The sequence below is a fragment of the Dunckerocampus dactyliophorus genome, chromosome 9 (assembly GCF_027744805.1).
Source record: "Dunckerocampus dactyliophorus isolate RoL2022-P2 chromosome 9, RoL_Ddac_1.1, whole genome shotgun sequence".
NCBI lineage: Eukaryota > Metazoa > Chordata > Actinopteri > Syngnathiformes > Syngnathidae > Dunckerocampus > Dunckerocampus dactyliophorus.
In genome coordinates, this window is record NC_072827.1 from 9,975,756 (window position 1) to 10,002,987 (window position 27,232).

A 27,232-nucleotide genomic window follows, 5' to 3' on the forward strand; every position below is an offset into this window, starting at 1 on the left:
TTAAAGCAAATTTAATGGAAAAAAAACTTGATTAGAAAAGAATAATAAGGACTCCTCCAATTTTTTAAACTATGTAATTATCATTTTAAAATGTGCTCAGGCACACGCTAATGAGGTCAGGCTGAAGGAAAAAAGCTGTGTTCCTTCTAGGTAAAGCCAGTTCCTTTTCATCATTCATTGTTTTGTTTTTATTTTTATGAATTGGGTTTGTTTTGTTCTCCATTGAGGCCAGTGCTGCAGACATGAACGCTACACGCCGTGAGTCTGAGGCCAACATGGGTTGGAGGGTGTCGACTCTTATCTACATAAAGTTATGGTCCACTAATCTCATTCTGCCTGCAGTCTTTTTACAGTGAAATGCTTTCTCGCTAAATGAATTGGCTGGTTAATGTGTCAAATTTAATGAGCTATAATTAAATGTCAGGGAATGAACTAGAAACTATGATGGCTGATTTTCCATTTGGGGTTTCCAAGGTATTAATCAAGCCTGTCAGTGTCTGCCTGCTCTCAGCTGGCAATCTGGGATGGCCTACCAATGTTGAGCACCTTATACGGCCATATGGTATGCAGTATATAGTAAATACAGTGCTACCTCTGTTTTTGTAGCATTTGGTTTTCCATGAAAATGATTGCCAAAAATATGTTTCGGTTTTATTACACTGTCTTGGTTTTCATACAAACAATGTGCCCAACAAACTAGTTCGTTCTGCGGAATCGAGTGTCCAAACAAATCATACATGCATCGATGGCTCAGTCTGTGAAGAATGGATAGCAGTTCTTTTAGAGTTTGGACACTAAAGACAGATTCCAACCAGGGAAACCTTTAATCATTTTTACTATACGCGTGTGGGTGGTTTATTTGTGTATAGAACACACACAGAATTAGAAAAACGCCTTCTCAACGACCCAGTGTAAGCACTTTTGTTACGGTTCGGCAGAAGCCGGAACTCGGATCCCAAGACGCGTGAGCAGGAGGTTGTATCAAGACTATTTATTACAAACAGTAGGGGGTAATAAATAGCAAAAGATGGAAAAAAAGGAAACACAAAATCACCCGGAAGCAAACGGGGAAAAAGAGGAACTACCAACTAAGGAAGCTGCAGAAAACCGGGCAGAATAAAAAGCTAAACTCCACGAACAAAAAGACACTGCTGAAAACCAAGCAGGTAAGATGCAAAACAGAAAAACATACACGCTGCCGGAGAAATCAACGGACAGGGAGATGGCAGGATTAGCAATCTAATGTTCTAGGAAAGCAAGCCTGGAATCGAGGAGCACTACAGCGACGAGGCCGATAAGGCGAGTCTGGCAACAATCTGGCACCAACGGGTGTCTGCTAGAGGCTTAAGAGAAGGTGCCAGATGAGCTGCAGGTGCGTCAATTAGGACCCCAGGAGGTGAGGAGGATGAGCTGCAACGAAAAAAAACAGAAGGGGGCAGCAGAGCAGCAAGCTAATCCTGACAACTTTTGTCCGATTCATCTGTTCAATCAACCAGCATTATCATTCATTAGTGGTGAGTGCCTGTACAGTTTATTTTTTAAGTGCGTTTAATGAATATTTAGGGCTTCAAACCTGGATTGTGCATTTAGCTTGTTAGCTTCTGTCATGAGTGAACAATGGCAATTGAAAAGAGAAGGGGAATGTTCCCGGGATGAATGTAATCTAATAAGTCATTTTTATTGCAAAATGTTGATCCAAAATCAGGGGTAAACGTCAACGTCAAGTTAGCAGGAGGGTTTGGAGGGGGAAGAGCAAGCCGTGGGCCAAAAGTAGACATTTTTATGGGCGTATCAATTACTGGCGGAGTTTTGCCAATCGCTGGTAGGCTTGCTGCACATGCTAAAAATATTTAACAAGAAAAAAAAATGCAAAGTTCTAAAAGTCAGCAGTGATTTTACAGGAATAGAGTTATAATATTAAGAGAAAAAAGTAATCTAAGGAGAAAAAGTCATAATTTTATGAGGCTAATGTCGTAAGATTATGAGGGAAAATAACGTCAATTAGTAGCGTGAAGTTGAAATATTAAAAAAATACTTTTTTCAAGTCGTAATATTATGAGAAAAAAGCAAAACAATGAATAAAGTTGTAATTTTTGGGGATAAATTTGGTTGCAGGGAAAGTTATAATGTTACGAGAATAAAGTCAAAATACTATGGCAATAAAGTCACAATTACGAGAAGAAAATTTGAAATAGTTGGAATATTAAAATTTTAAATGTAATGTCAAATGTAATTTTAAGAGTATAAAGTCAAAATATTAAGAGAAAAAAGTTGTGATTTTGCTAGAATAAACTCATAACATTATGAAGAAAAATTATGTCATTGTAGTAGTATAGAGCTGAAATATTTAAAAAAATGAAGTTAAAATATTATAGAAATAAAGTCATAATATTACGTAAATGAAGATTTATTTAATAAGAAAGTAAAAAGCGGGAAAATAAGACAAATCAGTCAGAAACCAAACATCATTTTTGCCATACATCTTTATTAAAGTATACATTATGTACAATAATAACTTATATATACAATTAGGGTCTGTGATGAAGTTGAGTATCTTTCTACATGTTCCATAGCAACAACACTGCTGGTGCTACTGAGGTAAGCCATCCGTGTTTGGTGTCTTCAGGACATACTGAAACTACATGACAAGTAAGATGTTGCCTGTCTAGAAACAGCTGTGAGGATCATTTCATCATCTTCAGTTCAATCCAACAATTAGCTCATTTGGAGCAAACAGCACCATAAAAATGTTCAACCCGTCGTGAGTTAGGCTGGATTTGATGGAAGCTGGAGCAGCCCAAACAAGGCAGTACAATATGACTTTGTGCTTTTTATTTATTGCCGTGACAAAATATATGAATACGTGCTTAGATGTACACACTGATTCATTTAAAGTGCCGGAGTCCAGCCCCAGATTTAGCAATGTGAAGTATTTAATAAAGTGGTCCGTGTAGGTTCATCATCATTAACCTTTCAATCCCCAGGACATGTGATCATGTTGTTGGCAAACATATTAAACTTGCTGACATGAATTAAATTAAGGAATTAAATCGACCACTGTGATATCAATTCAAGCTGTGCTTATCTTTTCTCAGCAATAAGTGCTGAGACAGCCTCAAAAGTGGAGTTAGATTAAAAAACTATGTACAGTGGAACCTCGGTTTTCATACATCCCGGTTTTCAGTGAAAATATGACTTGGTTTTCACACACCGTCTCGGTTATCGTACAACCAAACTGTACCCAAACAAAGCATCCATGTGTTGGTGACTCAGTCTCTATAAAGAATGAATAGCGGTTCTTTTAGAGTTGGGACACTATAGACAGATTCCGGCAAGAGAATCCTTTGATCATCTTTATTATGTGTGTGTGTAGTTTATGTGTTCATAGAATACACGTAAAACGACGAACAACTCAGTTTCTGTCTCCACTCTTCGTTTCAATAAGCACTGTTCGTCTGTGCTGATAAGGAGTTCAACCGCACTGCGTATTTCTGAGTATTCTATGTGCCGTTTTGATTACGGCTCCAAAATAAGTCGCCACGAGGTCAAACAAAAAGTGCCAGAGCTTTGATAAACAATGTGAGAAGCACAATTGAAGTCAAGAAAGAACTCGTAGCAAAGTATGAAGGTAGCGTCTGTTATAATAGAATTGTAATGCAAAGGTAGGAACCTTTATGCTTTTTGTTCATATTTCTGCAACATTTTCTGTGGGAACAAAATCTATTCTGGTTTTGTACTTGTTGTTTTTCGTCTGAGCTCTTAGACTGGACACATGACAAAAGCAAGGTTCCACTGTAATTGTCTAACACTGTAGTGCAGTACAGCAGCTTGGCTGGGGGCAGTTAGTCATGCCCCTGCTGTGGCATTTCTCCTTTTTTTGAAAACATTTTTACTGGACTTTCACTGGTTAAATGGCCTCTAAATTCTTAATTGGGTGGTGGAAATCACAGGCACTTAGCACCCGCTGTATGAACCGCAACACTTTAGCCTATTAGTGGCCCTGGGGAGTTACATGTCGATTAACTGAAGCTGGCGGCAGCACTAAACCACAGCATTGGGGTAAAAAGGGGGAGAAATGTTACGAGCGGAAGGGGGGGGTTGGGTTAGGGTCGCTGACAAGGTCGCTGCAAAGGAAGTCATTGGTGAAAGCCTGATGGCTGGTCTGAGTTTGTGAGTGGAACTGTTACGGCATGAGTTTTCTGTAAATTTAGGACTCAAGGACACAGTGGAAACTCGTTTTTTGTACACCTCAGTTTTTGTAGCATTCGGTTTTTGATGAAAATTAAAGCTAAAAATATGTCTTGGTTTTCGTATGACCAAATCAAGTGGCCAAACAAAACATCCACACCTTGGTGGCTCAGTCTCTGTAAAGAATGGATCGTGGTTCTTTTAGAGTTGGGACACTATAGACAGATTTCGGCCAGGGACTCCTTTAATCATCCTTATTATGTGTATTTATGGGTGTTTTTTTTGTTCATAGTACGCTCACAAAATGAACAACTCCAATCTGTCTCCTTTCTTCCTCAGATAAAGCACTGTGCGCTCTGCGCTGATGAGGCGTTCAAGCGCACTCCGTATTTTTCAGTCTCTTTCAGATAACCTGTGCATTTTTTACGGTTGCAAGCCAAGTTACAAGTTCCATAACTTTGAGAAAGAAGGTAAGAAACACTATTGGATTCAAGAACGAACTTAAAGGTTGTGTCTGTTAGTAGGATTGTAACACAAGGGCTCCTAGCTAACACAGATTGCAGGGGGAATGGTTTAAGGGAGACACAACAGAAAGCGTTTAATGTGTCCTTTATATGTATTTTGCGATGCTTTCTGCTCGTAAAACTTTTGTTTTAACAATTTTTGGGTGTCTGGAATGGATTAGTTGGATTCACGTTATTTCTTACAGAACAAAAATTGATTCGTTTTTTGTACGTTTTCGTCGGATTTTTTTAATGACAAAAAACGAGTTTCCACTTTATATGACTATATTCCACATTGGTTAAGTGTTTCTACAAATCCATTATGCATGTTTCCATGTCTTCTGGTCAGACTTTCTTCAAGATATTGAGGTCTTTCCCAGGGAATCTTTGTCCATTCACCTTGGAAAGCATTTGTGAGGTCAGTGGACACTGATGTTGGGCCTGCAGGCTCACAATCCACGTTCTAGTGTGTGCAAGCAGAGTTTATGTAGCTTACTTTGTGCATTGGATCACAGTCATGCTGGGACTGAAGAAGGTCTTCCTCGAACCGGTTCCTCAAAGCTCTTACTATAGTCCAACAAGTCTTGGTTTAGTGAATATTTAAAATTCGGAGGGATGCCCTTTTTGATGAATTGATTCAGAGGTATGTCTCAAAACATTTGTCCGTAAAACATCCAATAGTGATTCATCTATAACTACTGAGTCATTTAGGTTCAACATTCTTCATGTGACAAAAGTCCGTACTCTCTCTGCGTCCTCCTCTTTCCATTCCAACGTACATGTAAACATAAGAGTCTGTGCTCCTCAGTGTTTTTAGACACTGGCGCAGCGTTGCGAAGAAGGCTGGCACAGTGACGGGCACACCATCTGACCGTGGAAGCTGCTTATACCCTGCCGTCTGCCCGCCCCCACCGTTGCAACGTCGTTGCCTCCGAGCACGTCCGAGCACAGCGACTCGACGGCGTCCAGCCTCTCGATCTGCACCAGCCGGGTGAGCAGGTCGGGGATGCTGTAGCCCGCCGTGCTCACCCTCTCAAACAGTTGCAAGCCGTCGCTCATGCCGCCGATCTCATCTCGCTTCAGGCCAAAGCTCTCGGCCAGGTGTCTCCACGTCTTCACCACGGCCGCCTCGCTGCTGTAGGAGGAGCTCAGCATGCGGCTGGCTTTCTCCAGACAGTCGAAAGGAAGCTCTGTGGGGCTCAGGCCTAGGGATGGTCAAGAAAACATAATATTATGTCACAATTTGCTGTGTGAGTCAGAGCCTTTTCATATGAAAACCCCTGTTTTAGATGATTAAATACCGTGTGAAAGAAAGTATTGAAACAATTCAATTTATTAATTAAACGACCAATAATAATTTAGATCAGAGGTGTCCAAAGTGTGGCCCCGGAGGCCATTTGCAGCCCGCGGCTGTTTTTTTATTGGCACGCGTCACATTCTAAAACTATAATTTAACAAGAAAAGTGAAAAACAACAGTAAAAAAGGAAAAAAAAACATTGTTAAAAAAAGCAGCAATTTTGCAAAATGTTAAATATTAAAAGAAAAAAAAGTCATAATTTTCCAAAAATGAAAATAATGGACAGCTTTTAGTAGCATATATTTGAAAGATAGTTATTGTTTTAAAATCGTAATATCGTGAGAAACAAACAAAATAACAAATAAAGTTGTAATTTTTGGAAAATTAGGTTGCAAAAAACCTATAAAGTTACGAGAATAAAGTGAAATTATTTTGGAAATAAAGTCAAAATTACAAGAATAAAATTTACAAGAAGGAAACAAAGCACCCACGCATTGGTGACTTAGTCTCTTTGAAGAAGTCCTAGAGTTCTAGATTTGGGACACCATAGACTGATTCCGGCCAGGCACTCCTTTAACCAGGCACCCATTGTGCACCCTGCACTGATGAGGCATTCCAGTGCACTCAAGTCTTGCTAATTTAATCTTCTATTGAAGAGACTGAGGAGCTGTCCACATGGAAACGTTTTCAGGTCAAGTATTTTATTGTTTCAGTCTTTCATCCACATGGAAACGGCGTCCTGGGTGCTCCGAAATAATATTTTTTCAAAACAGCTTCCAGAGTGGGAAAATTTGATACAACGCCTGCCTCGTTCTTGCGTAGACAAGCAGACTTCTTCTTTCTGATAACGATAACCTCCCCACACCATCGCCACCTTGTCGCCATCACTTGACCAGAAGTGACAAGCCAGCAAGTCAACAACTTAGACTGGCATGACTCACCCCAGCCGACATTCTCCTGATATTTAGTTGTCTTATACTCCAAAGTGATTCGCAGAAGTAATTCTACTTCGTCATAAGTCTAGACAAGCCGGAATACATCTGACTTATGTGTATGTGTTCTTTCTTTTTCTTTAGTTCGGTGTGTCACTTGGTTCCATCTCTGTCTGTTTACAGCTTAAACAGCAGTATTACATTGTTTTCACCCAGTCATCCGTTTCCGTCTGGATGCAACTATTTACGAATCCGGCACAGTGTGGACGTGAATTTTTTTCAACCAGGAAAAAAAAAACCCAGGAGGCTTTCTGTGTGCACAGGGCCTGAATTTTCATTAGAGTCTGAGGTCAAAAAAGCAAATAATTGGATCATGGAACACAAACTTGTGAAATAACACCAATAAACTTGTGAAAACGTACCCTCTGTCACATTGCACACTTTGGCATAGAGATCCAGGATCTTTTTCCTTCGACTCTGCAACATCTGCGTGGTAGAAAGCAAACACTATGTGATCCAGATGATCCAGAACCATGGATCTGTTTGTAATCATAAATCTACAGCACATCTTTCAAAGATCCGCATTCCTACCCCTGGGTTTTTATTGCTATTGTTGATTGTGGTCACATTGCTGATGTGGTTCGTGCCGGAGATGTGGTTGACACTGCCCATGTGGCTGGGACTCGGGAGGTTGCTGGTGGGGCTAGCAGCAACGCTGGCGGTCCCGTTGCAGGCATGATCCGTGTCCAGGAGTCCCAGAGAGAGCAGGCATAGATCGGGCTTGTTCCCGATGTTGACGAGACCCAAATTGGGGTGCAGGTTGTTTGTCTCCGCTGAGCCTTGCTTCTCCAGAGACGCCTCCTCATCGCTGTCCATGCTGCGACTCAGCAGCTGCTCATTCTCGGATGAGGCATCGTTTTCACTGCCGCACATACAAACAAAAAGTTAAGTATGACAACGCCGTATGACCTGAGATGCTTTCATCCCATTCACACACACATTCAAAGTTGTTTCCCTGACATCTAACTCCCACTCTGACAGGATACAATGACAGGCCTTTACTATAGCACAATATTTACTGCTATTGACGCTCATTTCCTCTAGAATTTACACCCTGGCTACAAATTTGAGCGGCATGCATGCTAAACATGCAAACCCAGAGGCTGCGTAGCAGAGCTTGATCACACATCATCCACTCCTGTGATAAAGCATCACCGTCTGCATACAGGAGATAAGGTGTGTGCGCAGGTAGAGGTCGAAGATGAACTGCCATCTTTTTGCGTGATAGCGGATATTAAGGTGAAGCCTGGAAAAAATAACCCCAAACACCTCAAACACCGCACCCCCTACTGTACACCTCTTGGTGTTAACGAGGTATTGTGTACCTCACACCTCCGAAAGCCTCACCCTTGCCTTCCAGCAGCAAGAGTATTACTGCTGCATGGACTTGTTCTGTGGTGGCTAAATTATGAGCAGCTGTTGAATAAAACATATGTTTTTTAGGGCTGTGTAACATACTGCACGTGTTTGCAGCAGATGAAAAAAATAACATTTTTGTTGTTAATTGTGATGGTGAAAGTGCCGTGCCACTTTTCTTCACCGCTTTGATAAATAATAGTGATATAGTACAACATACAATGCATTACAAAACAGTATGTTAATCCCCAAAAGTGAGTACAGTGGATTTTTTGGTGATTTTTTTTTCTTTTTCTCTGAAAATAGACCATTTTTTCTACAGTAGACACATCTCATTCACCGTAAGTCAGTAGTAATGTATGAATATGTGATAACACAGGTAAAATGTATAGCATACATGCGCAATTTATACATGTTTATGTCTTTATGCTTCACTGATGTTTTTTCATCGAGCATTGACATTTCGCACTTTGTTCGGCAGTCCTTGAACGCACCATAGTTACCTGACGCTCAGGTTGACATATTTAGAGCTTAAACCTGGATTGTGTCGCAAGTGAACAATGGCAAATGAAGAGAGCAGGTGGAGGGTTCTGGAGTGACAGTGATAGTGATGGATGCTCAATTAAAAACTTCAATGTTCCACATGAAATGCTTAAATGAGTTTGTTGCTTCCACCGTAATACCAAGATTTCAGAATCTCTCACCTTTTAACTGCCATCTGCGGCGAAGCCTTATGATTGTCGAAGTCATCTTTTTCTGAGTAGATCACCACCTTATCTGAAAGACGAAAACAAAAAGACAGTTCATTTTTTGTGATTTCAAATTAGAGGCAGGAGGCATGCGACCATACAGCATATTATTACGTTCAAAATACTAAATTCTACTGTATTGACTAATTTGAGGAGGTAGCGCCATTACCTCTCCATGTGTATCCCTCCCTAGAGTCATTGTTGAAACACTGGCCTTTTTCTTGAAACATTGTACTGTAAACTTCAGCTTTACAGATGTCTGTAGACATCTACCTTATTTTCCAGACTATAAGCCGTGTTTTTTTGCATAGTTTGGCTGGTCCCGCAATTTAGTCAGGTGTTGCTTATATATCGAAATACTGTATATATACTGTAGAATTGAACATGCTTTTAAATGAACAGAATCAGCATCAGTCTGTCTTGGTGAAGAGGGATTGGGTCTCTGCTTTTTGCAGATGGTGTGGTCCTGCTGGCTTCATCGAGCCGTGACCTTCAACTCTCACTGGATCGGTTCGAGGCTGAGTGTGAAGCGGCCGGGATGAGAATCAGTGTCGGGGATGAGATCCTGCCCCAAGTGGAGAAGTTTAAATACCACGGGGTCATGTTCTCGAGTGAGGGAAGGATGGAGCGTGAGATCGACAGGCGAATTGGTCCGCTGTGGTGAAGAGGGAGCTGAACTACGTTCTTACCCTCACCTATAGTTATGAGCTTCGGGTAGAGACCGAAAGGACAAGATCGTGGGTACAAGAGGCCGAAATGAGTTTACTCCGTAGAGTGGATGGGCTCTCCCTTACAGATAAGGTGAGAAGCACGGTCATCCGGGAGAAACTCAGAAAACTGAGAGGAACCAGGTGGGGTGAATTAGGCATCTGATCAGGATGCCTCCTGGACGTCTCCCTGGGGAAATGTTCAGGACACATCCGACTGGTAAACCCAGACATGTTGGGGAGACTATGTCTCTCAACTGGCCTGGGAACACCTTCGGATCCCCCGAAAGGAGCTGGACGAAGCAGCCGCGGGAGAGGGAAGTGTGGGCGTCTCGTATTGGGCTGCTTCACCTGAAACCCTACCTCGAATAAGCAAAAGAAGGATGGATGTATGTTTTAAAATCGTATTTTATACTTGACATGACATGAACCAAGGAGTGAACACTTCCGCTGGCAGTCGCGAGAGGGCGCTGTTGGCTTGTGACAACTATATGGTGGTCCTGCTATTCACTGATGTGCAATGAGATCGGGAGCTTGGTGAATTTCCTTACTGGTAACTTTCTTGTTATGCTCATTTAGCCATTTCTGCCTCCCGGGTATGTCCTGATGTTATATCTTGTTATACTACACCTCTTCAGCTTGTTGTTGTGTGTGTATGTGACTTATACTCCAGAGCGACTTATTGTCCGGAAAATACGGCACCTTGACACTTGGTGCTATCATCGTAAAAGTCGGAGCGGCCACCTACTGAGAGGGTAAAATGAGTTGTCTATTTGAGGTGAAGCTATTATTTGTTCTAAAGAAACGGAGGCCACTGTTTGATGAAATTCAAATTAACTTACATGCGTAGTTAAAAATCACGGTGAGCAAATGTGCAGTAATGCAAATTTGAATGAAGCTGTTTTCCTGTCAATAATTGTGTTCTAGAAATCAAACCTTGGCAATACAGTACACAAAAGATTCTTTCACAGATTGTACCACCTCTTTAGGCCTTGGGATTGATGTCAAAGTGTATAGTGACTACCATATACTAAGCGGTTGCCAGCATTGCAGTAAACTGTTTTGTGGGTTCAAATTGGATTCTGGATGGAGGTTTAAATGGGCTTTAAGAAAGAATTAGGGTGAGGTTTGTGGTTACTGCAATGGTTAAGGCTATATCTATTAAGCTCCTCACAATTAAAAAGGCATGCATGTATGTGTGCGTGTACATATCCACGACTTTCATCTCTTTTTAACTCGGCGTCTATAAGTGACAGCTTGAGCTCGGAGCAATGGCGTCTCGCCCGTGTATGGATACGCAGGGTAACCCTGTTAACATGTTTTATGTGAATTACGGCATGCTTTTAGTAATTATATAATTAAGTATATTTTTATATCAGCCCGGGTGTACCACAGAATAAATGTGCCTGCGTGTGCGTGCTTGGATCTCTCTTGAGCACATGGGGAACAGTCAGTCGCGACGTGAAAGTGAACAGAGCATCATTGTCAGCAGAAATGGTGCCTGAAGGGGTGTATGACTTTATCCAGGCCGGTTTCACATTCCACCAGGATGTACTCATCACACTGTAGCGGTGTCATGGCCCGCACACATAGACGTGCAAAGCCAACACACTCACATACACACTGTATACTGTGCATACTGATCCCTGCACAGTCGCGATTCAGCATTTGTATATAAATAGATGATAATACAGCAACTACGGTGCGTTCAAGGACCGCCGAACAAAGTGATTGATGAAGAAACGTTATCAGTGAAGCATAAAGACATAAACATGTAAATTAATTGTTAATTGTGAGCTTTTTAACTGAAATACATGTAAGCTGTACATTTGACCTGTATTATCACGTATTTACAAATTTGTACCAAGCTATGGTGAATGAGGTGTGTTTTCTGCCCCCAAAAAGCCTATCTTCTGAGATTTATTTTTTATTTACCAAAAATCTGCAAATTTGTGGGGCTATGCATGCTGAATTACGAACATGCAGGGGTCTTTCTGGTCATATCTAATGTTTGCTCAGACTATATATTATACATCACACCCAGGTAGCTTAGAGCTACAACAATTAAAAGATGAATCGATTATTAATCGATTATCCAATTAATTGTGGTATCGATTCATTATTTTTTGTTTTTTTATGTAAATATCCGCTGCTTTCAGCCTATTATCTTTGTGTTTTAGGCAAAACAAGACATTCACACACATCAGCTTTGACTTTGGAAAGCAGTGATCAACTACCCGTTTAATCGAAAAAAAACAAGCTTCAGATTAACTCATTAAATCCCAGTCATTTTTCAAAAGACAACCCCTCAGTACCGGCCATTTTAGACGATTTTGATCGATCTTTCAAGGCACGCAGAATATTGTGTTCTACGGCTATATAAACATGGAACCTACCAAAAGGAAGATTAGATCTTTGGTGGAACATTCTTTTAGTTCCGGGTGCTGCTGCAAGCGACGCACACAGCGAGAAAAAGCGTGTCCCTTGCCATAACGTGGACATTTGAGCAGCTGAGGTCAGGGAATGCTGCTGTGGGTGCCTGCTAATAGTGTACCCTCCCTGCCATTGTTCCACAGAAATACATGTGCAGATCCTGACTTGGTGTGTGTCCTTCAAACCTGATGCCATTACAAGTCTGCCACAAATGCGTAATTTGTTTTCGTGTGATACGCAGTGTAACAGCTGCCTTTATGCAAGGGCCTCCTTTTCCTGTCTCTCCTTCCTCTCACGATCGCTGCCGAGCTCTTATCAAATGCACTTTTGCCACCTAGTGACCGTTTTCATGGCATAAAAATTGCTGTCAAGCCTGATCCATTGGTGAGCAGTTGCATCATCACCTTGTTTAGCCTCTTGCCCCAAAAACATGTAAAAGACGTATATGTACGTTGTTGGGATCGGGCGTTCGGGTTTATAACTATAACTACTTTGGTATTGAATGAGTTATAATTGTCAGTTGCAGCACTTGGTAGCTTAATTTTGTATTACAAGGTTTTTTGTGGGTCACCAGCCAGGACTGGGATGAACGGTCATGCAGCTATGGTATAAGAAGTCTCCAAAGTCAAAGTGCAGTGATTGGTTCTTGCTGGGCACATGTGCCATCTGTACCCATATTTAATAAAAAATCATTGCTGTGGTATTTGTGTTATTCTGTTGACTAACTAACAGTCAGTGCTTGGTGGAGGTAACACAGACTCAGCAGTAATGTGAGTTGCATGTCCAATATACTGTATCTTCCCTAAGAACGTACTGTATTTGCTGTGATAGGTGAGGATCAGGTTTAATTGCTTGGTTGACTTTAGTAAGCAAACCAACTAGTGTGTAAATGTATCATTTTCAGCCACTAAAGCAAAGATGGACATTTTAATTAGAGTCTGACCTTCTGCTACAAACATGCCGCCACAGCCGTCTTTTTTCTGTTGTTATTTTCACTTCAGTCTGTCGCATATTTTGTATCCTTTTTAAAAATGGTGTCATGTGGGAGTAAAGTTTACGGAAACTTTTAACAACCTGTTAGCGGTTTAATATATTGCAGATATGAAAACAGACGGAAACAAAAAGCAGATGGTCTGAACAGAATGTCTTTTGCTTCACTTGTCTTTTTTTTTGTATATATATATATAAATGTGCATAAATAAATTTACATTTTATTAATTTTATCAACTTTTATTTAATTGTAATTAATTTTACATTTACTTTCAATTTAAATGTACAGTATTTATTTAAATCATTGTTACATTATCTTCAGATAACAACAGTATGATTAAAAGACCCCAAATCTTTTATATTTCTATGTAACCAAACAAGGTTTAATGAGGAAATGCCTTTTTTATTTAACTTTATGTAAGTTTATGACACTTGGGGTAGAACCAAGTCAAAAATAATTTAATTTAATTACATTTAATTAATTTAACATTGAATAATTTCTTTAAAAAATTAATAATATAAAAATAAAATTAATTAATTAATTTAATTAATAACACATTTATTAAGAATTTTTAATAATTAATAATCAATTTGTAAAATATTAATATACAATAATTAATTAAATTCATTTAATTTTATATTCATTTTTTAATTTAAAAAAATAATGAAATGTTTAAATTAAATTAAATCTGTATTAGGACTATATTAGATGGATATAAAGGAACAAAATGGCGTCTGTTTCATCACAGTTACAAGGTCATTCAAAACAGGACGAGGGTGCATATGAATATTCGTACTGCTGTGCGAAAAATGTGTGTGTGTGTGTTTTTTCCCTACCAGGGATGTCCTTCTTGTCTTCCTGCTTGTTGGTCTGAGCTTCAACTGCTTTCACCACTTGTCCGGTGCAACAAGCTGAAAGCAGACACATGCAAGGTGTGAGTGTCTGTAAGCGTGCGTGCGTGCGTAAGTGCACGTGTGTGTATGGCGCTCACCCTGGCCACTCGACTTGGCCTTTAGGATGTAAAACATAATGATGAGAACGATGGCAATGGCCATGACGAAGATGGTTGACATGGCGATGATAAGAGCGGTTGCTAGGTGACCTTCTCCTGTTGGATCTTAGACATGGATGACATCACGTGGAGTCGCGTTTATGATTTTTGAACAAGGCAGAAAAAAGGGTGAAGCGTGTGTCTACCTTTATGAAGATGAGGGAACACAGTGGTGCTGCCAGGATCCATTTGAGGTTTTTCTATTGGGCCATTGGCCTGCATGCCTATGGAACACACACACATATTTACTGTATATGACATCAGCTCTTTTAATCGCTTTTCACCAATGTAAAGACCTCTTTTGCATATACCCACGCACTTCCTGTGATGTGCACACATGTACAAACCCACTAACACACACATTCATGTGCCCTGTGGCTCCACACATCTTCCAGTATGTGTTTACACTCCCTGCATAAGATTAGAAGCCTGAACTGGAACTCTGTTTACGGTCTTGTGGTTTTGTCTCTCAATCACACACACATACAAACACACTATTAACTTTTAAACAGGTCTAAACAAAGTGAGAGCAGTGTGGAACATTTGTGATCGCCAAGTTAGACGACCCGTTGCAGACCAAACCCAGGCAAACGTTGTATAAAAACTTCATTGGTTTCTGGAGAGATTTTTTTTCTAGAGCATTATTTACACAGCACTTAAAGCGCCGTCCATTGTTTTAGTACTTCTTCTAATTCTTTATTATGGTTAATTGGTTCCAGACCCAACCGTGATAAAGTAAGATTCCTTATTTATAAATGGAATGTTTTCATAGTTAGAGCATAGAAAACCTGTTTACGACCTTCAAAATATGTTTTTTAACATTATTAGAGCCCTCTACATATGAAGTAACACCCCTATAGGAACCTTTACACTCCTATTTCCCGATACAGTAGACATAACAAGAGGAAATAAGACCTGTAGACATAATATAGACTCACACATGTTAGCATTGTTAGCATTGTTTGTTTTTTACTTCATGTTCTGTACAGTACTCCCTGCATTGGCTATTGTCTCATTAATGCAACATTACTGAGTGACCAATGTAGAATACTACATATCATCGACGTCTTTCAATGCGTCTTCCGAATGCCTTATATATCAATTTCAGTTCATTTAGCCATTTTTATGCTTGAAAATGCTTAACTTAGGCAAAAAAACGTGGACAATTTGCTTAAATAAGCTATTTTTTTTTAATTCAAACAGGGAACAGCTTGATTTATGACTTCATATATTTTTGATTAAACTGAGTGAAGCCACGAAAGTTGAAGCACGAAGCGGTGGAAGGATTACTGTAGTTATATATATGTCTTTTATGTCATTTTTACATAGTTACTCTATTTTTTATTGTATATTCATGTACTGCATTTACGGGATTTTATTTTGTGGTAAGTGTATTTGTATTGTATTTCAGATTTTTTTTATTTTTTATTTATTTGTAATTTGTTAACCGTGTTAACGGAGTGACAGTTTATCCTATAAATTAAGGACAACAGTAAAAACAATGCCGCTCAATTTCCTTTGTAAGTAAATGGCCAATGGAGGGGGGGGTGCCATGTGAAATCTCGCCTGGGGTGCCACACTGGCTGCGTATGTGTCAATCATTTGTATAGCTGAGCTTCTTATTATTTCAGCTTATACTACAGATGTCTGCCTGCGAAGGAGCCGTAATGGAGAAAAATACTGTATATATAAAAAGCATCAGCACAAGCGCTGACATACTAATCATCTTTCTCATACCCCATTCAGGTTTTAATTATCACACACACACACACACACACACACAGGCTGGAGCCAGGCTAATTTACAAATTACAAGGCGAGTGTGAGCCTGTTTCCACACAGCAAGTAGACCCCCCAACTATCAACGCCTGTATTATTTTGACTGAGTGCACTTTTGTTCTCACTTGAAAAGGTTTAATTAATACGCACCAGTGCCTGAATATGCACTCTACACGCAAAACAGATAATACCGTCCTACAGGAAATAGTGCGGCAGTTGTGATTACATTCTTTGGTGTTGGGCGGTGCATTCTGGCAGGAGTGACACACCATCCCATAGAGGTTTCTGGGTCTGTTCTCCAGCATGTAATACCTGCATGACACACGGAAAACAGCAAGAATTAGCAACATAACATGGACGCATGTAAGAGCAAGTGGAGATTTTCAGCACATGCGAGTAGGTACCAGGTAGAGTTGCCTTTGGGTACGTATAGTACTTACACTTTAGTGCAGTATATTAAACTGACAGTTATAGAACTCTAGCCCAAAGGCACGAAACATGTCGTGCAACCAAGTCAAAGCTAAAGAGAAGGAGAATCTCTTAATGACTGTTGGTATTAAATCATTAATATGAAGAGTATTATTTTATGTTTATTAGGTCACCATGGAAATGTTACGCAACCTATCCACGTGTTCAGTCTTCAGAGCTGATTTTCGGTAATACAATGAAAAACAAAATAATGAATACATCGTATAAAATGATGAAGATATTGCACTCAACAAAAAAATTGCCTTAGGTTGGCCACAATAAAAGGCCACTCCAAAATGTGCCTCGAATACCACATACAGTAAAACCTCAGTTAGCGTCCGCCCCGGTTAGCGTATGGAAAAAGTTTGCGTACATTTTTCCAGTCGGCATACAATGCGCCGCACTTCTTGTCGTGTTATTAATACACTGTGTGAGTCCAACTGTCTTCATAATGTATTTTTATCACAAAATGTCCTACATGGAAACCAGAACCGAAAGTCAGCTCCGTCGCCTGTCCCTGATGACTTTGTAGTTCTTTGCTAAGTAAGTAAGTAAGTAACACCGTTCTCCCACAAGTCTCTGCTTTTCTTAGCCACAAAGGAGCCAAACAAAGTTGCAAGTGCCAGCACTGTGATAAAGAAGGTGAGAAATACTACTGAATTCAAGAAACAATTCATGGCAAAACCCCCAGGTGGTGTACGTGTTGATCTCGCTGCCCAAAAGTCATGTTAAATGTTCATTTATCCCTTTCATTCATCATTTATGTGCAATTTGAATTGTTTTCTGCATGTAAAACTGTAAAAAAAAGTTTTGTGTTAGCATTTTTGTTTGTCCAGAATGGATAAATTGTCAGGATTGTGTGCTGCGGTACTGCCTTCTACTGTTTCTCTGTTGCAGCACACTCCTGAGCACCCTGATGAGCTAATCATCTTCACCTGTGCCTGATTAGTTGTGCTATTTAAGCTGTGTGCAATGCTAGGTTCAGTGCCAGATTGTCCCTTTGCTACACCCTGTTCAGCTCCTTCCAGCTTGTTCTTGTGCATTGTGTTTTGGCTTTCTGACCCTCGCTCTGCTCACCTGTAAGTACCTACCTGCCTGCTTGACGTCTTCAGCAGTAGCTGTATTCTTTGGTACTTCTGCTAGTTTTTTGTTAGCAGCTCTTTTTGTTCTTGTCTGTATTTTTCCCTGCTCAGCTCACCTTGCTAGCAGTGTTTTTTGTTACTGTTTCCCGCGACTAGGTCCGGATGTATTTTGGTTGTACTTTGTTTCTTGTGTGGTTTTTGGTACCTTTTTGTTATCCATTTTTTGTATTAAAGACCTTTTCTGTTTTCACCTATTCGACTCTGCATTTTGGATTCCTGCATCACGGCCTTGGCCGTTCATAACAGAACAATCTGGCCAAACATGGAATCCGCAGAGTTCGCACATATAAAGGCCGCACTATCCCAACAAGGTGCGCTCGTCGGCAGCCATGAGCAATCCCTCCGGGGAGTTATGGAGTCCCTGGCCGCCCTCGCCACTAGCATTAGCGCTATTGAGCAGCATCTGGGACTTGGCTCTCACCCAGGACAGTCGGAGGGTGCAGCTCCCTCATCAGAGGTTGTTCGAATCGCACCTGCTGCCAGCAGCAGTAATAGTCGCGAGCCTAGCCTCCCACCCCCCCCACGCTTTTCGGGGGAATCTATGGATTGCAGACAATTTTTACACCAGTGTACCCTGATTTTTGACCAACAACCCAGCACTTACTATTCCGACCAGGCCAAGATAGCGTTTATAATGAGCCTACTTACTGATAAAGCAGCAGCGTGGGCTATAGCGGTGAGCAAAGCTAAGCCGGAGTTACGCACCTCCTATCCTGTTTTTTTGGAGGAGCTACGGCAGGTCTTCGATCACCCTATCCGTAGTAGGGAGGCCGGTAACCAATTGTTGGACCTACGACAAGGCAAACGCTCGGTAGCGGCTTTTTCTGTGGACTTTAGAGTGCTGGCGGCAGAAAGCCGATATGATGAGGAGGCTCTCCGCGGAATATTTCGCAAGGCTCTTAACGAGCGGATCAAGGATGAGCTGGCAGTGAGGGAGTTCACCACCACGCTCAACGAGCTTGTCGACCTAGCCATACGGCTGGATAATCGCCTCCGGGAACGTGATCGCGAACGCAGTGAGGGACTACCTGCAGGATCAGCCAAGAACCACCGTCAGGAGTTTCGGCTGATACCACTAACTTCCGGAACCAGCGGAACAGAGGGAGTCCCATCAACGGCGGCCACCGAGGAGATTGCGGAGCCCATGCAACTCGGGGGAAGACGCCTGTCTGCTGCAGAGAGGTCGCGGAGGCTACGACTCCGCCTTTGCCTGTACTGCGGCGAACCCAACCACACCATCAACAGATGCCCCGCGCGACCGGCACGCCGCGCCGGATCTCCTCCTGACGTTATTAAGGAGACTGGCGCAGGATCGACCGCCGTATCTAAGTCGAGGGAGAATCAGCCTACGCAGGACCGTTGTGAGTATGCTGAAATGCCTCCGGCGTCGGCTCCGACTCCAGCAGTCTTTAAGAGACTACAGGTGACTGGACTCATTACGGGGGGGGGCGTCAATGTTCGGATTTCTGCATTAGTCGATTCTGGGGCGGATGATTGCTTTATTGACTCTAATTTTGTTAAGGAACATGGCATTCAGGGGGTTGAGTTGAGAGACCATAAGGAGGTTCACTCACTGGATGGACGCCCCTTGGCGGTAGTCACTCATAGAACCGTTCCGTTATCTCTTCAATTGTCTGGCAACCACCATGAATCCATTAGTTTTTTTATCGCTCCGTCTCAATCCGCGCCCGTAGTTCTAGGTCTCACTTGGCTCCAGATTCACAACCCGACGGTGGATTGGACGAGGGGACAGATAGTTAATTGGGGCAGTCACTGTTTTGCTAGTTGCTTACGTTCCGCGGTACCCACAGTTTCAGGTAAACCTAGGAACACTGAGAAGATTGATGTCACTGGTGTTCCCGACGTCTATCATGACCTCCGCATGGTATTTAGCAAGGATAGAGCTCAGAGTTTACCCCCCCATCGTCCATATGACTGCGCTATTGAACTCCTTCCGGGAGCACCATTACCCAATGCTAGGCTTTATAGCATCTCTGGACCCGAGCAACTTGCGCTCAAGGAATACATTGCTTCCTCTCTAGCTGCCGGACTTATTCGCCCCTCGTCCTCTCCACTTGGGGCCGGCTTTTTCTTTGTCGAAAAGAAGGATAAGTCTCTACGGCCTTGTATTGATTTTCGCGGCCTTAATGACATTACCATTAAGAACCGTTACCCGCTTCCTCTCATGGACTCCGCCTTTTCGTCTCTTCATTCGGCCAAGATCTTTTCCAAACTCGACCTTAGGAATGCTTACCACCTGGTTCGAATCAAAGAGGGGGACGAGTGGAAGACGGCTTTTAATACGCCACTCGGTCACTTCGAGTATCTTGTTATGCCCTTCGGCCTTACCAACGCACCCGCCGTATTCCAGTGTTTAATAAATGATATACTTAGGGATATGATTAACCACTGCTGTTTTGTTTACCTAGACGACATCCTGATTTTTTCTAATTCCCTCCAGGAGCATATCCAGCATGTACGCCGCATCCTTCAGCGGCTGTTGGAGAATCGCCTTTTTGTCAAGGCGGAGAAGTGCGAGTTTCATACCACATCCGTGTCCTTTTTAGGGTTTATAGTGGAGAAGGACAAGTTAAGAGCCGATCCCGCCAAGATCCAGGCGGTGGTCGATTGGCCTTCTCCCAAATCAAGGAAGCACTTGCAGAGGTTCTTGGGGTTCGCGAACTTCTACCGGAAGTTCATTCGTAATTTCAGCATAAAGGCAGAACCTCTGACAAGGCTTACATCAGTAAAGGTTCCCTTTGTATGGTCTCCCGAAGCTGAGGAAGCGTTTACCAAGCTTAAAGCACTGTTTACGTCTGCCCCTGTCCTTACTCACCCTGATCCTGCCTTGCAGTTTATCGTTGAGGTTGATGCCTCGGATACGGGAGTGGGGGCGGTTCTATCCCAGCGCTCACCAGTCGACCAGAAGCTGCACCCGTGTGCCTTTTTCTCACGTCGCCTCACCTCGGCAGAGAGAAATTATGATGTGGGCAATCGGGAACTGCTGGCCATTGTGCTCGCGCTGCGGGAGTGGAGACATTGGCTGGAGGGTGCAGCCCAGCCGTTGGTAGTTATTACGGACCACAAGAACCTGGCATATATACGCTCAGCGCACAGACTCAACTCTCGCCAAGCCAGATGGTCACTGTTCTTAACAAGGTTTAACTTCTCTATCACTTACAGACCTGGATCACGGAATATTAAGCCTGATGCACTATCTAGGATCTTTTCCCCGGTGGAGTCGGACTCACCACCGGAGACAATCGTACCTGTCGCCCGGATACTCGGCGCCCTCCAGTGGGAGGTGGAGAGGAAGGTCTCAGAGGCAGCGGGACAGACGGAACTACCAGAGGGGTGCCCAGAGGGGAGATTGTTTGTTCCTGAACGACTCAGATCCGAGGTGCTGCTGTGGGGTCACTCGTCTAAGATTGCCTGCCACCCGGGGATTCGACGAACCCTATTCCTGGTCTCCCAAAGGTTCTGGTGGCCTACCATGACAGCTGACGTGAAGAAGTTTGTCGCCGCCTGCTCCGTCTGCGCCAGAGGTAAAGCTTCCCATCGCCCTCCTGCCGGTTTGCTTCAGCCGTTACCTGTCCCTGGTCGGCCATGGTCCCACATCGCAATGGACTTCATCACTGGATTACCCTCGTCATATGGCCGGACCGTCATACTCAATATCGTGGACAGGTTTTCGAAGATGGCGCATTTTGTGTCGCTCCCCAAGTTGCCCACGGCCCTAGAGACAGCTAAACTGTTGGTGAGGCACGTCTTCCGCCTACACGGGATACCTGCAGACATTGTTTCGGACAGAGGGCCTTAATTTGCTTCAAGAGTGTGGCGGGCATTTAATAAGGCATTGGGGGCGACCGTTAGTCTTTCTTCTGGTTACCACCCTCAGTCCAACGGCCAGACGGAGCGGGCCAACCAGGACTTGGAAGCAGCACTCAGGTGCGTTTGTCATCGACACCCCTCCTCCTGGTCGACCCACCTCCCCTGGATCGAGTATGCCCACAACTCGTTACCCTGCTCGGCGACAGGTATGTCACCCTTCAAGACTGTTTTTGGTTACCAGCCCCCGCTTTTCCCCTCCCAGGAAGCAGAAATTACCGTCCCGGCAGTTCATGTTCACCTACGACGTGCCCGACGCATCTGGCGAGAGACCCGGGCTGCATTAACACGTACAGCAGAACACAACCGCCGGATTGCTGACAGGCACCGGGTTCCCGCACCTGATTACCAGCCTGGGATGGAGGTATGGCTGTCTTCTAAAGACCTTCCGCTTGCAGGGACCTCTCGGAAGCTGGCTCCAAGGTTCGTGGGACCTTACAAGATCAAGGCAATAGTTAACAAGTCAGCTGTCAAGCTGGAGCTCCCACCGGCTCTTAAAGTCCACCCAGTCTTCCACGTCTCCTGCATCAAGCCTGTCGCTACCAGTCCACTGTGCCCTTCGGTCGAGGCTCCACCCCCGCCCCGCATCATCGACGGCCAGCCCGCGTACACGGTGAGAGCCTTATTAGATTCGAGAAGAAGGGGGAGGGGGGTGCAGTATTTGGTCGACTGGGAGGGATATGGACCAGAAGAGCGCTCCTGGGTCGCCTGCTCCCGTATCCTGGATCCCTCTCTCATTTCCGACTTCCACTCCGCTCACCCCAATAAACCAGGTATGCCGCCAGGGGGCGTCTTATAAAAGGGGGGGATACTGTCAGGATTGTGTGCTGCGGTACTGCCTTCTACTGTTTCTCTGTTGCAGCACACTCCTGAGCACCCTGATGAGCTAATCATCTTCACCTGTGCCTGATTAGTTGTGCTATTTAAGCTGTGTGCAATGCTAGGTTCAGTGCCAGATTGTCCCTTTGCTACACCCTGTTCAGCTCCTTCCAGCTTGTTCTTGTGCATTGTGTTTTGGCTTTCTGACCCTCGCTCTGCTCACCTGTAAGTACCTACCTGCCTGCTTGACGTCTTCAGCAGTAGCTGTATTCTTTGGTACTTCTGCTAGTTTTTTGTTAGCAGCTCTTTTTGTTCTTGTCTGTATTTTTCCCTGCTCAGCTCACCTTGCTAGCAGTGTTTTTTGTTACTGTTTCCCGCGACTAGGTCCGGATGTATTTTGGTTGTACTTTGTTTCTTGTGTGGTTTTTGGTACCTTTTTGTTATCCATTTTTTGTATTAAAGACCTTTTCTGTTTTCACCTATTCGACTCTGCATTTTGGATTCCTGCATCACGGCCTTGGCCGTTCATAACATAAATTGGATTTACATGATTTCTTTATTCGGTTAGAGTACATTTCGGTTACATTCGGACCTTTTGAAGTGGATTAATGACGCTAACCAAGGTTCTACTGTACACCCATCCAGAGCATCCAAAACATGTTCAATGGTGTACAGGTCCCTGCAATATGGGGCCATGCATTATCATTGTGATAGGCGTGGATGACTAGCACGACAGTGATTTTTATTTCAGTGAATCGTTATAAAATAAAAATTGCAACAGTTTTGATTGTTATTATACCATTCATCATTAGTAGTTGTGTTTGTGTGTCATGTTACCCTGGTAAACACGGTCCGCACTCGGCATCGCTGTCTGGCGTTCCCGCCACCCGCACCGTGGCCTTGTAGAGGGCGTCACAGTCTTTGTGTCGCCTGCAGATCTCATATTTGCCTTTGGAGTACTTGCCATGTGGACATGGCGCGCAAGAGAAGTCGTCATCCTTCACACCGTAGCCACATGTCTAAACACAAATCACATTCATCATTTCCAAGTTGTAACACTGCAGCATAAACTAAGCCAACATTCTCAGTTCTTGAAGGGTCCTGTTCCTCTCGCCCAAGTACATCTGTGTGTGTGTACTTTATCCTTTTCTCTTATCTGTCCTATCTCAAAGAGGATGTTCCTGGGCTTCAGGCTAAAGAGGAGCGAATAGGAAGTTCATACTGCTTCCCCCCACCAATCGTACATAAAACAGCGTCGTACCCTTGGCGGTGTCCTGTCACTTTGACTTACAGGGTTCTTTGGATCTCTTTTGGGAGTCGGCAGTATAAAACATGATCTCATGCACGCTCATTAGGGCCACTTTCTCTTTCTGTGCTCTGTCATAGTCTCTCTGTGCTAGAGTTTCATAATAGCTGTCCTTGCAGCATTAATAAGCGTTCCTGTTTTTGTTTGTTCATCGTAGAAATGACTTTAATTTGTCCACATGAGTTTACATTTGGCCTTTTAGATTTTTCTACTTTTGTTAGTTCCCATCTTCTAGAATAAAGAATTTTGCATCTGCCCCTGGACATTTACCATTCCATCGTCGCTCGTGCATCTGGCTAACCCTGCGTGGAATTCCCGATGAATATACCCCGATTTGACCATGATTCGGAAGTTAACAACGGTAGCCTCCATTTATCAGTTTGGAGGTATTTTTCAGTTTGTTTCAAATGTGCATACAGCGAAATTGTCTTTTTAACATAACCCATGCTAACTTTTGTTTTATCTTTGTAAAGGAAGAATGTGTGTTAACATTTATCTTGGCTTCCATTTGATTGTGAACGTGAACCTAATGTTGGGTCTGCTAAATAAGAGGTTTTATTCCAGCTGCATGAACCACAGTTTGGATATGATATTCAGGTAAATGGGGGATTTGAACATCTTCATTTCCCTGTAATGTACCATGTGGTGTGTGTGTGTTTGTCTGTGTGTGTGTGTGTGTGTGTGTGTGTGTGTGGGCAGAAGCTTTCTGAAGTCAGTGTGAGGATGCACCCTGTGGTTACGCTGTGATTGAACGCACACTTGAGAGCTAACACATGAATTAGAGGCTCCATGGGGATCAGACAGGCGGGCGAAAGTGCTGAGGCAACGCTCGTCTGATTGATCTGATTGATAGCTTTATATTTACACCCACACTCACACGAAACAAACCAAACGCCCCCCCTCATTCACCGTGCAACCAAAAAAAGTAACCTGCACCACATGGACTAAATACAATCATGGAAAAAATGACGAGACCACCCTTGTTTCTTCAGTTTCTTGTTCATTTGAATGCCTGGTACAACTAAAGGTACCTTTGTTTGGACAAATATAACAATGACAACAAAAATAGCTCATAAGAGTTACATTTTTTGTCAGTACAATGCTATAGCTATTCATGTAAAAACGTCAGTGATGTTGGTTATTAGCAAGAAAACCATGGAAGTTGCCGGATATCAGCTCTTAAATTCAACTCTTATGAGCTTCATTCTTATGATTTTCCGTGCACGGCACGCATTTTGACCCTTGACTACGCGTGTGTGCTCCGCTGCTCTACAGGTACGCTTTTTGTGGCATTTCGTTTGTGCTAGTTTTGAGTTCAATCTCTGCGTGGAGCGTGGCGTGCATCTCCAACAAAATCCTCGAGCTCCGGTGATGATAAAGACTGTGATAGGTTGGCTTATGTCGTACATTATTTCCTGTCTGTATACGACTCATTCAGAGTGCGTACAGCCCACGTCCATGACGACCTTTTCCGATTTCGGTTCAACATTTCGCAATAAAAATGACTGTTGCACACCTTGATTAGTCCCAGCTGCAATAACACTCCCTGTCTCTCTCTTTAATTACCATCATTCGGTTGTGCTATGAAGGAAGCTGCCAACCTAAATCGCTGACAAGACAAACAACGGTGTCCAAGGGGGCAATTAGAGTTTTTCTTATTGTCGAAATAAAAATAAACCAAAAAAAACACCAGCAAACATGAGAAAAATAGAGCAAAAGGCATAATGTAATGAGAAAAGGCTGAAATGTTCATATTAATGAGTAATAATAAGAAAAAGCTTTGTCCTTAAATATCTTAAATATTCAAGTATATTAAAAAATAAATATTAAATATGTAAAATATTAAATGAATCATTCATTCATTCATTTTCTATGCCGCTTAATCCTCATTAGGGTCGCAGGGATCTGCTGGAGCCCATCCCAGCTGACCTTGGGAGAGAGGCGGGGCACACGCCGGTCTACAGCCAATCGCAAGGCACACACCGACAAACAACCCTTCACACTCACATTCACACCCACATATAATATAATTCTTTTTTTTTAATTGCATAAAATTTCAAAATGACATAAAAGTTCAAAAATATCAATAAAATACTCCTAAAACGTCTTCAAGGTTGGCAGGTTTGTGATTAAATATGCACCACATCTCCATGTTTTCACAAGCTGATGCGCCTCTGTTTATGATGTGATACATCAAAACCTCCAGCAACTCATCTGCTATCTTTCTCTTCATCCTGTTGTTGTTGTTGTTGTTGTAATCTATTACCTCACCCCCTCAGGTGCCCAACAAAGAATTTTCCCTCAGCTCTGCTGTCTTTGGCCCAAACAGGCTTGGCTTTAAACGTTGGTACGTCATGCGCCTTGACACTTACCTTCACTTCAATGTCAGTGAAAGCGATTAAGCATGCAGGAATTGTTCGTTTGAATTAAGGCTCTTTTCACTGAGCAGGATGGGGAGTGCGCGCGGGCACAGTGGGTGGTCTGAGCGCAAAGCACATTATGTCATTGAGGGATGACATGAAAAGGTGTACAAATTAAAAGAATGTCTGACTACTTTGTGGAGTGGGCCCAAATCAGTGTATTGCGGAAATGCTAAGTAAGAGTGACATCGGCACACACGAGTGTGAACGTATCCCACCATGTGTGGCTCCTGTCCCGGCTGGCACTGAGGGCAGGCCTGGCAGCTGTTGCTGGTCTGGTTTAAGAACTCATACTCTCCACAGCTGGAATACTCTGCACTAGCAAGCATACAGCACACCTACAGAGGCAAAGAAACATGTTTCAATTAGTGTTGGTGGTGGTGGGGGGTGATGATAAACCCATACTAATGCAGACATTTATTTGATGTCAATCATTCTTTGGCTCTGCAGGGGTCAACAGCGAGGCAGCAGTAGACGTAGACAACTCTCATTTAAACAAATATGGTGCCAACACCTCGAGAAAAAAAAAACGTAGACACTGAAAATTTGCTTTTTAACAGCGACTGGACTACAAAATACTGCATACATTTACTGCCAGTGCATTGGGGAAGCCAATGTGTTGTGTATGTGTTTGTAAGGAAGTAGACGCTGTTTCCAAGGATTATAACCTGCAGAGGCACTTCCAGACCAAACATCACTACTTTGACGCAATCCATGCCCCAATTCCCCCCGGTTATTGATGGGTGGGGTGGTTCTGGATCTTTAAATTTGGACCCATGAAAGACTCTTGGCTTTAGAGGCTTGCTTCAGTAAAAGTACAGTAATCCCTCGCCGCTTTGAGCTCCATCACGTTTTAAAAAAATATATGACTTAATAAATGATGCTGTTTTGTGGTTGAAAACGGCCTATTATTAGTCGAAAAATATGCATGTTGAAGCAAATTTTTACATAGTTTTGATCCTAAATTAAGCATGTTCTAGCATAAAAATGGCTAAATATAAGGCATTCAGAAGACCCATTCAAAGACGATGTGATGATATGTAGTATTCTACCTTGGTCATTAGGTGTCAGTAATGTTCCCATGATCTTGGTTGAGACACACAAGCACCAGACTTGACCACCAGAACACAATAATCCCTAACT

The 27,232-nt window shown here is 42.8% G+C and overlaps 1 protein-coding gene across 2 annotated transcripts in view; it reads right to left on the reverse strand.

Moving 5' to 3' along the window:
- Nucleotides 1-2,478: 2,478 nt before the first annotated feature.
- The window catches only part of edar (ectodysplasin A receptor), a 53,885-nt gene continuing 29,131 nt past the window's right edge, over nt 2,479-27,232 (reverse strand). The window contains exons 4-13 of one of the 2 annotated variants that reach the window (XM_054787568.1): nt 26,308-26,427; nt 23,201-23,382; nt 16,273-16,358; nt 14,415-14,492; nt 14,209-14,334; nt 14,054-14,128; nt 9,042-9,114; nt 7,513-7,843; nt 7,344-7,407; nt 2,479-5,896 (exon numbers count right to left, since the gene is read on the reverse strand). In XM_054787568.1, the coding sequence (XP_054643543.1) occupies nt 5,505-5,896; nt 7,344-7,407; nt 7,513-7,843; nt 9,042-9,114; nt 14,054-14,128; nt 14,209-14,334; nt 14,415-14,492; nt 16,273-16,358; nt 23,201-23,382; nt 26,308-26,427 (1,527 nt within the window). In that variant the 3' untranslated portion in view covers nt 2,479-5,504. The remainder of the gene's footprint in view (nt 5,897-7,343; nt 7,408-7,512; nt 7,844-9,041; nt 9,115-14,053; nt 14,129-14,208; nt 14,335-14,414; nt 14,493-16,272; nt 16,359-23,200; nt 23,383-26,307; nt 26,428-27,232) is intronic. The other variant, XM_054787569.1, reaches the window with a different exon arrangement.